This window comes from Lathyrus oleraceus, chromosome 2, assembly GCF_024323335.1.
Source record: "Lathyrus oleraceus cultivar Zhongwan6 chromosome 2, CAAS_Psat_ZW6_1.0, whole genome shotgun sequence".
Classification (NCBI taxonomy): Eukaryota; Viridiplantae; Streptophyta; class Magnoliopsida; order Fabales; family Fabaceae; genus Lathyrus; species Lathyrus oleraceus.
In genome coordinates this window covers 210,639,412-210,657,740 of record NC_066580.1, presented here as the reverse complement: position 1 = coordinate 210,657,740, position 18,329 = coordinate 210,639,412, and the positions used below count along the sequence as shown (strand labels likewise).

Below are 18,329 nucleotides of genomic sequence, written 5' to 3'. Positions count from 1 at the left end.
CCTCTCTCTCTCACTTAAAGCCTTCATTTATACCAGCTAGCACTGAGATTGAAGGAATCCGTTCGTGTGGACTGAGTAGAGACGTTGTCATCGTTCAACGTTCGTGATCGCCCCGTGGATCTGTATCCAAGGTTTTGATCGTTACAAGGAATCTGCACCAAAGGTTTTAATCGCCACAAGAGGTAACGATTCTATCACTGATCATGCCCATTCGTAAGGATCATTAAAAGAGAAATTTTAAATTCCGATGCGCCTTGGATGGCAATTCTCCTTCACCCTGATCTTCAATCTGATCTTCAATCTGTTTTTCAATTTGTGTAGAAATACTTGGTTAACCGGTTTTCCAAGACATTTTCAAACAGTGTTAACCGGTTAACGCATTTGGTTAACCGGTTAACGCAAGGCAGAAAAGAATTTTTTGAACAGATTTCAAACAGTGTTAACCGGTTAACACATATGGTTAACCGGTTAACGCAAGGCAAAATTCACCCGTTCGGCTAACTTAGTGCTTTAAAAGTATCAAGTGTTGATGCAAAAAGCGACATTGATTTTAAATGAATTGTTCATTAAAATGTGGTGATCGGTCGTCGAGATTTAATTTGGTTTTAATTAATTAAAGGAATTAATAATAATAATAATAATAATAATAATAATAATAATAATAATAATAATAATAATAAAGTGTTTATTATTGTCTTGTGGTGATCGGTTATGGCCTTAGTCTTTCTTTATTTTGTTTTGGGTTTTAAAATACGACCTGCGTGTCGTGCCTCTCTCTTAATCCCCCAAATGTAACTTCTTTTCTCATCTCACTCCCTTGTATGTAAAACGAGTTTCTTTTTGTAATGTAATGATATGAAGAAAGCAAAGAAGTCAGTGCCAAAGGAGGACAACCTTGAAGATCTTGCTTGGAGAAGCTTAGATCGTTGTAGGTTAGCTTAGGTTCTCTCATTGGCTTGGGAGAACAATTGCTCTAGGGGCCATAACTGTTTCATTTTATTTATATGTATGTTGATGCATGTGAATGTATGTTGATGCATGTGAGAGACGGTTTATATGATAAACAAGCCGGTGAGATCAGAAAAATTGCAATTCCCTCAAATTAAATATTAAGTTTTTGCTTTCCAAATTTTAACACTCATCAAGACTAATAATGGATAATGTAGGTTTCGCCTACGCGAGGTGCATGATCTATATATTAGTAAGGTGCGATGGGATAATTATAATATCCAACTGTTAAAACAATGGGTCAAACTTAACTAAACAAATTATAATAAGATTATATATATGTTTAGAAGCAAGAGTTGGGAATGATCCATATGATGGATTGGAATAAGGAGTTATTCACCCAACTGAAATTTTCGAGAGTTGTATGAGATACAATTGGAAGGAGTTCCTACCTAAATAACCTAGTTTTGTGTAATCCGCCTACGCGGACTTAGAACGAAGTGAAATATGGATCTCGACCCACTAGAAAATCTTCCAACATGATAAAAAGATGTATGTCTTGGAGACACCTGTTCCTGAAGAGGAACCTCCTAGTTCTGCACCTAAGGCAGAAAGAGATGCTTATAAGAAGCATGTCGATGATGCCAATGAAACTGCTTGTCTCATGCTAGCTACCATGAACTCAGAATTGCAAAAGCAACATGAGAACATGTCAGCGTTCGATATGATCGAACACCTGAAGATGCTATATCAAGAGCAAGCAAGGCATGAGAGGTTTGAAGTTTCAAAAGCCCTTTTTCAAGGCAAGTTAGCTGAGGGAGCCCCTGTAGGTCCCCATGTACTCAAGATGATTGGGTATGTGGAAAACCTTGAGAGATTGGGTTTTCCCCTCGAAAAGGAATTTGCGACTGATTTGATCTTGCAATCGTTGCCAGATAGTTTTAGTCAATTTGTCCTAAATTTCAATATGATTGATATGGACAAATCTCTTCCTGAACTGCTCGCCATGTTAAGAACTGCCGAGCAGAATCTGAAGTCAAAAGGGAAGTCCATTCTGATGATCGGAAATGGAAAGAGACAGAACAAAAGACCCACTAAGCAGGGTGATAAAGGGAAAGGCAAGGAAGTTGCCAAACCCCAACCCACCGTTGCTGCTTTAAAGCCTAGTGGAGGCATAGCAAAAGAAGGCACATGCTTCCGTTGCGGTAAGACCAGACACTGGAAGAGGAACTGCCCAAAGTACCTGGAAGATAAGAAGAATGGAGTAGAGACTTCAACTTCAGGTATTTTTGTTATTAATTTATCTACTTCTACATCATGGGTATTAGATACTGGATGCGGTTCTCACATTTATACAAATGTGCAGGGGCTGAAAAGAAGTAGAGATTTGGCAAAAGGTGAAGTTGACCTACGAGTTGGCTATGGAGCAAAGGTTGCTGCTTTAGCCGTAGGGACTTATGTATTGACTTTACCTAGTGGTTTAATAATTCAGTTAGAGAACTGTTATTATGTACCTGCAATTAGCACGAATATTAATTTCGTTTCTTGTTTGGACAAGTTTGGTTTTTCATTTATAATAAAGAACAATTGTTGCTCAATTTATTTGAATGATATATTCTATGCTACTGCACAAATGAACAATGGACTATATGTCCTTGATCTGGAAATGCCTATTTATAACATTAATACTAAAAGGATGAAACCTAATGAGTTAAATCCAATTTACCTTTGGCATTGTCGATTAGGCCACATAAATGAGAAGCGCATTTCCAAACTCCATAAATATGGACTGTTGGACTCTTTTGATTATGAATCATATGAGACATGCAGATCTTGTTTAATTGGAAAGATGACAAAGTCTCCATTCACAGCAAAAGGTGAAAGATAATGATCTTTTGGCCCTCATACATACTGATGTATATGGACCACTGAACATGCCAGCCAGAGGAGGTTTTTAGTACTTCATCACATTTACTGATGATTTCAGTAGATATGGTTATGTGTATTTAATGAAACACAAATCATAGTCCTTTGAAGAGTTCAAGGAATTCAAGAATGAAGTACAAAACCAACTAGGTAAGAATATTAAAACTCTTCGATCAGATCGAGGTGGTGAATATTTAAGCCTAGAGTTTGATGACCATCTGAAAGAGTGTGGGATCCTATCCCAACTCACTCCTCTTGGAACACCCCAATGGAATGGTGTGTCTGAGAGAAGAAATCGAACCCTGTTGGACATGGTCCGATCCATGATGAGTAACGCCGATCTTCCAAGCTCCTTTTGGGGACATGCGCTATTGACAGCAGCTTACACACTTAACCGTGTTCCATCCAAAAAGGTTGATAAGACACCATATGAGATATGGAGTGGTAAGAGACCACATATGTCTTACATGAAGATTTGGGGTTGCGAAGTTTATGTGAAACGACAAATTTCAACTAAGCTTGAGCCCAAAATCTGACAAATGCTTATTTGTGAGGTATCCTAAAGAAACAAGAGGGTATCACTTCTACAATCCTTCTGAGGGCAAAGTGTTTGTCGCTCGAACTGGAGTTTTCCTAGAAAAGGATTTTATTTCCAAAGGAACCAGTGGGAGGAAAGTAGAGCTTGAAGAAATTCAAGAATCACAAAGCATCAATACACCTATGGAGGAATTAGAGCAGGAAACACAAGTAGTTGTGTAAGAGCAACCTGCTTAAGTAGAACAAGACCAGCGTAGGTCAGGCAGGATATGTCACCTACTTGAGATATATGGATATCTGATCAAGGTGATGTATTACTCATGGATCAAGATGAGCTTGTGACCTACTCATGGAATCTCCATTTTGATGAAACAGTAAAACAGTATGGATTCATCAAGAGCGAAGATGAGCCTTGTGTCTACAAGAAGGTTAGTGGGAGCATGATCGTATTCCTGGTATTATATGTAGATGACATATTACTCATTGCAAACGATATCCCTACCCTGCAACAAGTAAAGTCTTGGTTGGGGAAATGCTTTTCTATGAAGGACCTAGGTGAAGCAGCCTATATACTAGGAATCAGAATCTATAGAGATAGATCATAAAATGCTTGGCCTAAGCCAGAGTACATAGACAAAGTGCTGAGACGCTTTAATATGAATGATTCCAATGGTTATGTGTTTTGCTTAAATGGTGGCGCTGTGAGCTTGAAAAGTTCAAAGCAAGATACAGTTGTTGATTCTACAATCGAGGCCGAGTATATTGCTGCCTCAAGTGCAGCAAAGGAAGTTGTTTGGATCAAAAGTTCATTAGTGAACTTGGCATAGTCCCTAGCATTGTGGATCCCATTGGTCTCTATTATGATAAAAATGGTGTTATCGCACAAGCTAAGGAGCTTAGATCCCACCAATGATCCAAACACATACTTAGGCGTTATCATCTCATTCGAGAGATAATAGATAGAGGAGATGTGAAAATATGTAAAGTACCTACACTTGACAATATAGCTGACCCACTGACAAAGCCTCTTGCGCAGCAGAAGCATGATGGCCATACTAGATCAATGGGCATAAGGGGTATGCCTGATTGGCTCTAGTGCTAGTGGGAGATTGTTGGTGTAAGCCCTAGAGGCCAATACTTTTGGTACTTGTATCGAATTATTTATTAATAATAAAAGGCATTTTCTTTATTATGGTTGATTAATAAAGTCCCTGGAATAGATAGTCCGTTTAATGTATTAAGCGTGACTTAATCATGAGAGCACATTAAACATAAGGACACTATTCTTAAAGTATCCGTAGTCGAGCTTTAGTGTGAAGTGAGATAACATTAAAGCATTAAGACTATTATGTTTGTAAACTGATGATCACATCTCATGGATCATGGATAAAGAGTTATCAAGTCTTAAACATAGGTATGAATATTAGGAGTAATATTTATACCGGATTGACCCGCTATGAGAATACTATATAGAAAGTTATGCAAAGTGTCATAAGTTATTCTCATGGTGATAATAATGTATACCACTCTTCGACCTGAAACCACTATGGATCCTAGATGTAGAGTCGAGTGCTTTATTGCTAATCCAACGTTGTTCGTAACTGGATAACCATAAAGACAGTTGATGGGTACTCTGTAACACCCTTCTAAAATACCCCAAAAATTAATTAAAATAATAAACATATAATCAGAGTAATAGTGCACCAAGGGTGTCACACAAACATTCCACACCATTTAAACAATATAACAATCATGCTCTTTTATTTAATTTAAATATAAAGTATTTGCACAATTACGCAGCGGAATAGAATTCAACATCATCATGAGACATGTAACACCATACATGTAAACTAATTCAACAATTTCCAACAATACAATGAAAAGGTTCCCTCCCGATGTTACATCTACCAGAGCATGACCCATAGGACACTACTATAGACTCCAAGCGTTAGCTTCTATTCAACTCATTTCTCGTTACCTGAAAAATAGGTTGTAAGGGTGAGTTCCTCAATCAATATAATAAGCATTATAAAACAACATGTAATGCCAAGTAATTAACACATCAATCACCCTAATTGCAATACACATTCAGTAATAGCTCATTGGCTTAAACATCATTCTCAACATCAATATACAATACCCGTATAATCTCAAATCATATTTAACAACAACACAACACACGTATAATATTGGAACACATCCATTCATATTATACGCCATACATATTTTTATGCAATGAGACTCTACACATGCGGTACCGACTATTCTTGAACATATAGTTCAAGCTCACCGATCCCTCCGGATACGGCTACTAAGCTCACTAGTCCCACTCATTGAGATCTAATGACTCACTCACTAATCCCTCACCATGGGAATTAGCTACAGCCCCAAAGGCTAGACTATGCAAGCTAATCATCTAGCATGCAAACATCAACAACAATTCACAACATTTCACTCACCAATTCCTCACAATGGGAATTAGCTACAGCCCCACAGGCTATGCCATGCACACTAATCATCTAGCAATGCAGCATCAACAACAACTCACAATGGACATATGCTCACACTCTAAGCCATACAACAGTCCATTCACAAATACATGCATAATATATACATTCACAACATTTCGCATATCATCATACATCATCAATACATGTATCAACACATCATCAACACATGTATAAAACACTTCTTCAGCACATGTATGAAACACCTCAGCAACACATGTATAAACACTTCTTCTGCCTTGCTCGCTAGGCGAGACAGTGGCGAAGCTCTGGTTCGCTAGGCGAGCTCAAGGCGAACAGCTCCAGGAAATTGGTAAATTAATTCGCTAGGCGAGCTCAAGGCGAAGGTAATAGCGAACTCATTCTGTTTTGGTGAAAAACACAGCTAGCACTCACTCGCTAGGCGAAGCTCCAGCGAGTCCACAGCGAACATTACAGTAGCAAAACCTCTCAGTCTCGCTGGGGCGAGGTTGAGGCGCGTTCCTTCGCTAGGCGAAGGTTATGTTCGCTAGGCGAACATGACAGTTCACCAGACGCGTTTCTTTGGGCAGGGATCTCATGTGCCCATTCCAGACCCTTCCCACTCAAACTTACTCGTCGCCATTCATCACCAATTTATCGGTTTGATTACACACACAATTATCAATTTGATTACGGTTTTCACTCAACCTATTCATCACAAATTTTCAGCATTCCAAATCCCAATTAGGGTCGATTCAACGGTTTCTCACTACCCATTACATATTATCCCATAATACCCATTAATCGACGATAAACCCCCTTTACCTTAACAATCCGGCAGAATCTTTGAGCTTCAAGCTTTCGTTCTCCAACCTTTGCTCTTCAGCTCCTCTTCTCTGCCCTTTTTCCCTTTTTTCTCACGATGCTTCTCTGTTCTGTTTTCACGTGAAATGCTTTTCCAAATGAGAACTTTTCCTTATTCCAACATATATATATTTTCCAATAATAATAATCCAAAAATAATAATAATAAAATTTCCAATTATTTAATTAAATTAATAATTAAATTATTAACTCAATTCAAATAATTATTTTATTATTATCGGGGTGTTACAACTCTCCCCCACTAAAAGAGTTTTCGTCCTCGAAAACATACCTCAAGCGAACAACTCTGGGTAAGATTCCTTCATCTTACTCTCCAGTTCCCAAGTCACGTTGCCACCTGCTGGTCCTCCCCAAGCTACCTTCACCAAGGCAATCTCTTTACCCCGCAACTGCTTCAACTCTCGATCCTCTATCCTCATAGGTGATGTTTCAACAGTCAGGTTATCTCTCACCTGTACATCATCTACTTGGACTATATGCGACGGATCATGAATGTATCTCCTCAACTGAGACACATGAAAAACCTCATGCAAATTCGCAAGCGACGGCGGTAAAGCGATACGATAGGCTACTTCTCCTATCCTCTCCAAAATTTGATAAGGACCAATGAATCGAGGTGTCAACTTCTTCGACTTCAAGGCTCGACCAACACCAGTTATCGGAGTAACACGAAGAAACACATGATCTCCCTCTTGGAACTCAAGTGACTTCCTCCTCTTGTCATGATAACTCTTCTGACGACTCTGAGCAATTCTCATCTTATCCTGAATCATCTTAATCTTTTCCGTAGTTTGTTGAACAATCTCCGGTCCAACCACAGCACTCTCACCGGACTCATACCAACATAAAGGTGTCCGACATCTCCTACCATACAAAGCTTCAAACGGTGCCATACCAATACTCGAATGAAAACTATTGTTGTAGGTAAACTCAATCAAAGGCAAATAACAATCCCAAGCACCTCCTTTTTCCAAAACACAAGCTCTCAAAAGATCCTCTAGTGACTGAATAGTCCTCTCAGTCTGACCATCAGTCTGCGGATGATATGCAGAACTCAATCTCAACTTAGTTCCTAAAGCCCTCTGCAAACCTTCCCAAAACTTCGATGTAAATCTAGGATCTCTGTCCGAAACAATACTAGACGGAATACCATGCAAACTCACAATCTTCTCAATATACAACTCCGCTAGTCTCTCTAACGGATAATCCATTCTGATCGGAATAAAATGAGCCGACTTCGTCAATCTATCAACAATCACCCAAATAGCCTCAAAATTCTTACTTGTTCTCGGCAAACCAGAAACAAAATCCATACTGATACTGTCCCACTTCCATTCTGGAATAGCCAACGGTTGCATTAGCCCAGACGGCTTCTGATGCTCAATCTTTGACTTCTGACAAGTCAAACAGGAATAAACAAAACTTGCAATTTCTCTTTTCATTCCCGGCCACCAAAACAACTTCTTCAAATCATGATACATCTTCGTAGCTCCAGGATGAATACTCAACCCACTACGATGTCCTTCTTCAAGAATACTCTTCTTAAGTTCTGTATCATCCGGAATACACACCCGATCACCAAATCTCAAAACACCATTCGCATCAACTCTGAATTCACCACCTTGGCCTTGATTCACTAAAGTCAACTTATCAACCAAAAGCATATCAGATTTCTGACCCTCTCTGATCTCATCCAAAATACCATTTGTTAACTTCAACATTCCCAATTTAACACTATTGTGAGTACTCTCACACACCAAACTCAAATCTCTAAACTGTTCAATTAAATCCAATTCCTTAACCATTAACATAGACATATGTAATGATTTCCGACTCAATGCATCAGCCACTACATTTGCTTTACCCGGATGGTAATTCAACCCAAAATCATAATCCTTCAGAAACTCTAACCATCTCCTCTGTCTCATATTCAGCTCTTTCTGATCAAACAAATACTTTAAACTCTTATGGTCACTGAAAACCTCAAATCTTGATCCATACAAGTAATGCCTCCACAACTTCAAAACAAACACTACCGCTGCCAACTCTAAATCGTGCGTCGGATAGTTCCTTTCATGAACCCTCAGCTGTCTCGAAGCATAAGCTATAACCTGCTTATTCTGCATCAACACACCACCTAAACCCAACAATGAAGCATCACAATAAACCTCAAATAATTCCGACGAACTCGGTAATATCAGAATAGGAGCAGTAGTTAACCTTCTCTTCAACTCTTGGAAACCTTCTTCACATTTCGAGTCCCAAACAAACGCTTGCCCCTTTCTAGTCAACATCGTCAACGGTAACGCCAACTTAGAAAATCCCTCAATGAACTTCCTATAATAACCAGCCAAACCAAGGAAACTTCGAATCTCGGCAACAGACTTCGGAGCTTCCCACTTAGATACCGCTTCTATCTTAGAAGGATCAACAGCAACACCACCTCTTGAAATCACATGACCAAGAAAACTAACTTCTTCTAACCAAAATTCACACTTAGACAGTTTAGCAAATAACTGCTTTTCTCGCAGCACTCCTAAAACCACTCTCAAATGCTCAGCATGCTCTTCTTCAGATTTCGAATACACCAAAATGTCATCAATAAACACCACAACAAACTGATCCAAGTACGGATGGAAAATCCTATTCATGTACTCCATAAATACTCCAGGCGCATTAGTCACACCAAAAGGCATTACAGAATACTCATAATGTCCATACCTCGTTCTGAAAGCAGTCTTCTGAATATCCTCAGTTTTCACACGTATCTGATGATACCCAGATCTCAAATCTATCTTGCTGAACACACTCGCACCAACCAACTGATCCATCAAATCATCAATCCTCGGCAAAGGATACCGATTCTTGATCGTCACTTTATTCAGTTGCCTGTAGTCCACACACAACCTCATAGTACCTTCTTTCTTCTTAACCAACAACACTGGTGCACCCCACGGTGACACACTCGGACGAATAAATTTCTTATCCAACAGATCTTCCAACTGACTCTTCAATTCAGTTAACTCAACAGCAGACATACGGTACGGAGCCATCGATATCGGTCTAGTACCAGGTACCAATTCAATCGAGAACTCAACTTCGCGCTCTGGCGGTAACTCATTCACTTCTTCCGGAAACACATCAGGAAAATCACACACCACAGCTAGATCACCAATCACCAGTTTATCTTTAGCCTCCAAAGTCGCTAACAGCATAAACAACTCTGCCCCATCAGCTACTTCCTCATTCACCTACCTCGCTGATAGAAACAAACTCTTTCCTTCTTCAATCTCAGGAAAAATCACAGTCTTATCAAAACAGTTAATAGAAACTCGGTTAAACACCAACCAGTTCATTCCCAAGATAACATCGATCTGCACTAGTGGAAGACACACTAGGTCTATCCCAAAATCTCTACCAAAAATATTCAAAGGACAACTCAAACAAACTGAAGTAGTAGTCACTGAACCCTTTGCAGGAGTATCAATCACCATACTTCCAAGCATCTCAGATATCTCTAACTTAAGTTTCACAGCACAATCCAAAGATATAAAGGAATGAGTAGCACCGGTGTCAATAATAGCTACAAGAGGAAAGCCATTAATATAACACATACCTCGGATCAAACGATCATCTGCAGAAGTCTCAGAACCCGATAAAGCAAAGACCTTGCCTCCTGACTGATTCTCTTTCTTCGGCTTAGGACACTGTGGACTGATATGACCCAACTCTCCACAGTTGAAACAAGTTACAGTCTTCAGCCGGCACTCTGCAGCCAAATGACCACCTTTGCCACACTTGAAACACTTCATCTCAGCACTGGTACACTCATGAACACGATGTCCAGCCCGACCACATCTATAACACTTAGCAGGAGCACTAGAGTCTCCCCCACTAGGCCTCTTCATCCCACTCTGCTTCTGAAAACCTTTGCCAGCTGCATACGGTTTCCCACGATCCATCTGATTCTTACCCTTCCTATCAACCCTCTGCTGATAGCTCTCTGCTCTAGCCTTGGAATCCTGTTCAAAAATTCTGCAACAGTCAACCAAGTCAGAAAACACCCTGATCCTCTGATATCCAATAGCCTGCTTGATCTCGGGACGCAACCCGTTCTCAAACTTCACACACTTCGAAAATTCTCCAGCAGCCTCATTATAGGGAGTATAGTACTTTGACAGCTCTGTGAACTTCGCAGCATACTCAGTAACAGTCCTGTTACCCTGTTTCAATTCCAAGAATTCTATTTCTTTCTTCCCTCGGACATCCTCTGGAAAATACTTCCTCAGAAATCTCTCCCTGAACACAGCCCAAGTAATCTCAGCATTCCCAGCAGATTCCAACTCAGTGCGGGTAGCAACCCACCAATCATCAGCTTCTTCTGACAGCATATGTGTACCGAACCTGACCTTCTGGTTATCAGCACACTCAGTTACTCTGAAGATCCTCTCGATCTCCTTCAACCACTTCTGAGCACCATCTGGATCGTATGCTCCCTTGAACATTGGAGGATTGTTCTTCTGGAACTCACTCAACTGACGAGCAGCTCCCATTCCCGCAACATTCGGATTTCCTCCAAGTACTCCAGCTAGCATACCCAGAGCCTCAGCAATCGCAGCATCGTCTCTACCTCTTCCAGCCATCTCTATTCTGAAAACCCAACAAGCTAAAACAATAAGTACTGATAGGGTTACACAACACCTATCCCGTACAGGGGAAACAGAATAATTACGACTCGACACGACCGACTATGCTCTGATACCACTAATGTAACACCCTTCTAAAATACCCCAAAAATTAATTAAAATAATAAACATATAATCAGAGTAATAGTGCACCAAGGGTGTCACACAAACATTCCACACCATTTAAACAATATAACAATCATGCTCTTTTATTTAATTTAAATATAAAGTATTTGCACAATTACGCAGCGGAATAGAATTCAACATCATCATGAGACATGTAACACCATACATGTAAACTAATTCAACAATTTCCAACAATACAATGAAAAGGTTCCCTCCCGATGTTACATCTACCAGAGCATGACCCATAGGACACTACTATAGACTCCAAGCGTTAGCTTCTATTCAACTCATTTCTCGTTACCTGAAAAATAGGTTGTAAGGGTGAGTTCCTCAATCAATATAATAAGCATTATAAAACAACATGTAATGCCAAGTAATTAACACATCAATCACCCTAATTGCAATACACATTCAGTAATAGCTCATTGGCTTAAACATCATTCTCAACATCAATATACAATACCCGTATAATCTCAAATCATATTTAACAACAACACAACACACGTATAATATTGGAACACATCCATTCATATTATACGCCATACATATTTTTATGCAATGAGACTCTACACATGCGGTACCGACTATTCTTGAACATATAGTTCAAGCTCACCGATCCCTCCGGATACGGCTACTAAGCTCACTAGTCCCACTCATTGAGATCTAATGACTCACTCACTAATCCCTCACCATGGGAATTAGCTACAGCCCCAAAGGCTAGACTATGCAAGCTAATCATCTAGCATGCAAACATCAACAACAATTCACAACATTTCACTCACCAATTCCTCACAATGGGAATTAGCTACAGCCCCACAGGCTATGCCATGCACACTAATCATCTAGCAATGCAGCATCAACAACAACTCACAATGGACATATGCTCACACTCTAAGCCATACAACAGTCCATTCACAAATACATGCATAATATATACATTCACAACATTTCGCATATCATCATACATCATCAATACATGTATCAACACATCATCAACACATGTATAAAACACTTCTTCAGCACATGTATGAAACACCTCAGCAACACATGTATAAACACTTCTTCTGCCTTGCTCGCTAGGCGAGACAGTGGCGAAGCTCTGGTTCGCTAGGCGAGCTCAAGGCGAACAGCTCCAGGAAATTGGTAAATTAATTCGCTAGGCGAGCTCAAGGCGAAGGTAATAGCGAACTCATTCTGTTTTGGTGAAAAACACAGCTAGCACTCACTCGCTAGGCGAAGCTCCAGCGAGTCCACAGCGAACATTACAGTAGCAAAACCTCTCAGTCTCGCTGGGGCGAGGTTGAGGCGCGTTCCTTCGCTAGGCGAAGGTTATGTTCGCTAGGCGAACATGACAGTTCACCAGACGCGTTTCTTTGGGCAGGGATCTCATGTGCCCATTCCAGACCCTTCCCACTCAAACTTACTCGTCGCCATTCATCACCAATTTATCGGTTTGATTACACACACAATTATCAATTTGATTACGGTTTTCACTCAACCTATTCATCACAAATTTTCAGCATTCCAAATCCCAATTAGGGTCGATTCAACGGTTTCTCACTACCCATTACATATTATCCCATAATACCCATTAATCGACGATAAACCCCCTTTACCTTAACAATCCGGCAGAATCTTTGAGCTTCAAGCTTTCGTTCTCCAACCTTTGCTCTTCAGCTCCTCTTCTCTGCCCTTTTTCCCTTTTTTCTCACGATGCTTCTCTGTTCTGTTTTCACGTGAAATGCTTTTCCAAATGAGAACTTTTCCTTATTCCAACATATATATATTTTCCAATAATAATAATCCAAAAATAATAATAATAAAATTTCCAATTATTTAATTAAATTAATAATTAAATTATTAACTCAATTCAAATAATTATTTTATTATTATCGGGGTGTTACATACTCCACAAAGCATGCTGAGGGACATGAGTGTCCTAGATGGAATTTGGCAATCCTGCGTAACAGGATAAATGTCTATGGGCCCAATATTGAACTGGACAAGGATGACACGGTCTATACCTTGTGTTCAATATAGACATAAGGGCAAAGGGGTAATTATACACATAATTATTATCTCATGAGGTTTTGTCAGATCACATGACATTTTCGTGTCTTGGGTAGCAGTGATGTGTTGCTAGATACCGCTCACTGTTATTATGTTAAATGCGTGATTTAATATAATTGTCAACGTCGCGAAAACCTACAGGGTCACACACAAAGGACGGATTGATGAGAAATAGAGTAACTAAGGAACACCGTAAGATACGGTGCACTTAAGTGGGAGACGAAATATGGTAAGGTACCAAATACTTAAGTGATTTTGGCATATTATGAGATATGGGCCAAAATACACTTAAGTGGGCTTTTTAGCTTGAAGCCCACACAAGTGGTTCTATAAATAGAACCCCTTGGGTAGAAGCATTGTCACTCCAGTCAGACTCAAACTCAAGTGAAGACTTGGAGTTTCGTTTCCCTCTCTCTCTCACTCAAAGCCTTCATTCGTACCAGCTAGCACTGAGATTGAAGGAATCCGTTCATGTGGACTGAGTAGAGACGTTGTCATCGTTCAACGTTCGTGATCGCCCCGTGGATCTGTATCCAAGGTTTTGATCGTTACAAGGAATCTGCACCAAAGGTTTGAATCGCCACAAGAGGCAACGATTCTATCACTGGTCATGCCCATTTGTAAGGATCATTAAAAGAGAAATTTTAAATCCCGCTGCGCCTTGGATGGCAATTCTCCTTCACCCTGATCTTCAATCTGTTTTTCAATTTGTGTAGAAATACTTATCAATTATTTGATTTATATTGCACTAAAGTATATGAATAGAGGCGAATACAGTGAGCACTAGATCATTCATCCCATATCCAAAGATATTCAGAATTGGGGTAGGAATTCTCTAGTCCCCTTCCTTTTCTACTACTTAAGGCTCATGACGTGCAATTTGCATCATAATCGATGAGTGTTGAATTTGAATTTCCTTGCAGCTTCCCATGGTGAAGGGTTGTCTTTGAATGATGAAGAGGCTTGTCAATCAACTTGAGTCAAATTATGCTAAAGCCTATGAATAGAGGTGAATACAATGAGCAAACGGGGCATTCGTCCCACACCCAAAGATATTTAGAATAGGGTATGAATTCTCCAGTCCCATTCCTTCTCTATTATTTAAGACTCATGGCACACAACTTGGCTCATGATTAACAAGTGTTGAGTTTGACCTTTGTAGTGCTCGAATAGTAGTCACATCTTGTACTGATTTTGAATAGCTTGAACTCTCGATCTTGATCTTTGAATCTTGATTGAACTTGAAGATCCAGTATCCAGCGTATCTTGATCATAAGGACTTGCTTTATCAAGTGATCAAGGTTCTTTTTATCACTTGACTAAGCTTGGGGAGTTAAGCACAATCAAAGGATTTAGTCAATCAAAGCGTACTTTGATCAACTTAATCAGTGGGGAAAAATTAGTTGAATTGAGTGTACAACTACCTAAAGGGTTAGTGTTTTATTGGAATTACTTTCTCAATGTCTAAAACTATGGGAACATGTAAAAGGGACTACTTCTAGGCTTATGGGCGAAACAGTCATTTCAAGAAATTTATGAATGTGAGATTAAAATTCTAATTATGAAATTTCTAATAAAAAATCAATAGTAAATTCTAAACTATTCTGATTCCTAAAATTCAATCAAATTCTAAAATATTCTAATTTCTAAAATTGTTAATATTTCTAAAATCTATTAAATTCTAATCAAGGTTTAATATTTCTAAAAATCTATTTATACTAATTTCTAAAATTTATAATCTAATATAACATTCTAATCTAAATTTATCATCTCTAGTTAACCTATAAAATTCTAAAATCTTTATCCCTAATTAAGGTTTCCTAAATGTTCTAATTCTAGATTTATTTAATTCTAATATTCCTAAAAAGTCTATTACACTAATCTAAATTTCTAAACAAAATTTCTAATCACCTAATTGAAAATCTAATTTTAATATTCCTAATTAGTTTCTAAAGATCTATTAAGTCCTAATTAGACTAATTAATCCTAATTAATTTCTAATCAACCTAATTGCTAACCAAATTTCTAATTAATCTACTCTAATTAATCAAGGTTTAATATTTCTAAAAATCCATTAATACTAAATCCTAAATCTAATTAGCAATCAAGAATCCAATAAACCAAATTAATTCTAATCTCACCAATCCTAATTAACTAAAGGCAGCCAAAAACAAGCCAAACAAACAGTCAAAAAAGCACAATGGGGCTTTGGATAATCTGGGGGTGTAGGCCCGATCAGGCAATATGGGAGTAGAATGGAGGATGTTGATGTTGTTCGGGCCTGAGCCCAAACCAAGCCCAACAGCAAGTGATTCAATCCACACAACCGGCTTATTCTCCACAACGGTACGCTTATCTGCTTCGAGTACTTTACACACCAAAATACCAACGGCGCCGCCGCGATCCTTTTCCATCGATCTCACCTTCCTCATCACCGACGCGTTCTTCCGATATCGACGATCGCCGCCATGTTTTTGAAGCTAAACTTTTTTCATCTCAATTCACGACGTCGAAAAAAAATCATGGATCTTATTCAAGCGGATTCAAAGCTCACCATCAAATGTAAAGTAGAAGTCGGTTCAATTCATTATTGTGCGCACGAGGAATCAAACAAAGCGAAATTAATGTCAATAACTCACCAGATTCAAAGCTCTGATCGCAGATCCGCGCGAACTGGTTTCAGATTGCTGATGTTTCTTCCGAAATGCTCTATGCCTTGGATTTGTGTGTTGAATGGAACGGTCCTGTTGAGCTTCCGCGAATTCGTGATCTTGATTCTACCTCTCGTTCCAGATTTCTGTTGTACTGCGAAGAAGAAAGGATGAAAAACGAATTTGCTTTCTTTGTAAGATTCGCTGGACGAAGAATATGAAGTTTCGATGGATGAAGAATATGAAGTTCTGATGGACAAAGTTGTTGGCGCGTGTGCGATGAAGTCCACCATTGATGACGACGATGTACCCTGTTCCGGTGAGATCCTCCAATTCTTCCTCACTCAATCTATTTTTGCTTTATTGCTCATTGTTTCCTTCTCCTTCCTCCCGCCATTCTCTGTTTATATTTGGTGTTTTTTGGATTGTTGTTGTTAGGAGCGGAGTGAAGTTGAGGGTGGTTACGAGAGGTTGAGGGTGGTTGAGTGAGGATCGAGAACGAGAGATTGCGAGAGTCAGAGAGATTAGGGAAGGTCGAAATCTGGAAAAGAAGAAATGTAGATTTTCAGAGTGTAAAGAATTGGCTCCAAAAAACGAGTAATGAATGTGTTGTTAAATTTATAGAACTTATGAAATTCAGATTTCTGTTAGAGATTGAAATGTACATTCACCCGAAATTCACATTTCAGTTAGAGATTTAGAAGTTAGTTGGAGCCAAATTGCTTTGAAATTCAAGTGAAAACGTAACCACTATTAAATGAAATCATGTTCTGTTAATGAATTGGAATTTTTTGTTGACGTCCATTCTACAGGTTGTTTTGAACTCGTTTGAAATCCTGCTACCGTTTCTTTTTCAGGTTTTCTTGCCGTCGTTTTGGGTTACACGCATCTGCATTTTTACGTTTGGAGTTCCGTCGTTTTGCTACCGCGACCATCATCTGCGTTTGTGTACGGCATCTTATCACCTGCGTTTTGGGCTTATGGAGGGTAATAGGATGTGGTTCACTGATGGGTAACTGGGTTAATCAAGTGGACTTTTGTAACTTGGATTTTTCATATGGAGCTTGGATAATTATTTTTGTAAATGGATAGGGATATTTGGGTCAATGGATATTGTAATATTTGGATATAAAATGGCTATGGTTTGGTTTTGCATGGATGTTAGAAATACAATGGATTATTATTATTGGATTTGAATTAATGGACCGTAAAGTGGGATTGGACCTTGCTGAATCTCCTTTTTTTTTTGTTTTTGCTGAGTTTTGCTATATATATATATATATAAAAAACATATGGGCCAATCCCTTATTACAAACATGGCCCGATAGTAAAAATAAAAATCATAAATCATAAAAAAGAGGAGAATCCTAGAAATTTAAAGTGGATTTATACAATTAATGCAAGATTAAAGGGTTAATGACTCCTACAATTAACTCAAAATTAAAAGGCTGAGGTTTTAATTAATTCAACTTTCAAACCAATTTGGGATTCAAACCAAATCAAAATATTAATGGTCTCTACAATTAATTCAAAATTCAAAATTAACTCGAGATCAAAACCAATTTGAAACCAAAAGATTAATGATTTATACCATTGGTTTCAAAGCTCAATTTGATTCTCCAAAATCTATATGAATAAAAATCAATTCGAACCAGAATCAATTTGAAACAATGATACAATGATTACAGACACTTATGCAAAATGCAATGATTGAGTATGGTTTCACATCCAAATTTGAACACATATCATGAACCATATATCATGCGATGGATGACACAATGATGAATCTAAGGACAACATGTAGTGACCCATTTAGTCCAAATGGTCACCAGACTTTGAATTAAGTTGAACCATGGTTGAAGGAAATGAATAGACGAATGTATTAATGAACAGGTGACCAAGAATTAAATGACTGGTCTTTAATGAACATGAATCCAAGAGTGGAGTGAAGTATGCAACCAAATGGGCACCCGGTCACCCAGATATGAGCCAAACCCTAAAGATCAAGGCTTGATCATGCTTGATCAAATGCCT

The 18,329-nt window shown here is 38.7% G+C and overlaps 1 protein-coding gene across 2 annotated transcripts; it reads right to left on the bottom strand.

Moving 5' to 3' along the window:
• Positions 1 to 5,144: 5,144 nt before the first annotated feature.
• On the bottom strand, positions 5,145 to 16,452 carry LOC127118923 (uncharacterized). Of its 2 annotated transcripts, none has more exons than XR_007802449.1 (2): positions 16,284 to 16,452; positions 5,145 to 5,389 (listed from the first exon to the last, which is right to left on the bottom strand). XR_007802449.1 is itself a non-coding variant. In XM_051049153.1 (2 exons), exon 2 carries the CDS (start codon positions 11,404 to 11,406, stop codon positions 10,015 to 10,017), a length of 1,392 nt encoding a protein of 463 aa, XP_050905110.1. In that variant the 5' UTR covers positions 11,407 to 11,875; positions 16,284 to 16,452; the 3' UTR covers positions 9,553 to 10,014. The 2 variants fall into 2 exon arrangements, 1 of the variants encoding a protein (XP_050905110.1); XM_051049153.1 differs by lacking the exon at positions 5,145 to 5,389 and adding an exon at positions 9,553 to 11,875.
• Between the last annotated feature and the right edge of the window lie 1,877 nt (positions 16,453 to 18,329).

Coding starts and splice junctions, on each gene's coding strand:
- LOC127118923 (XM_051049153.1), bottom strand. CDS start 11,406: ATGGCTGGAAGAGGTAGAGACGATGCTGCGATTGCTGAGGCTCTGGGT.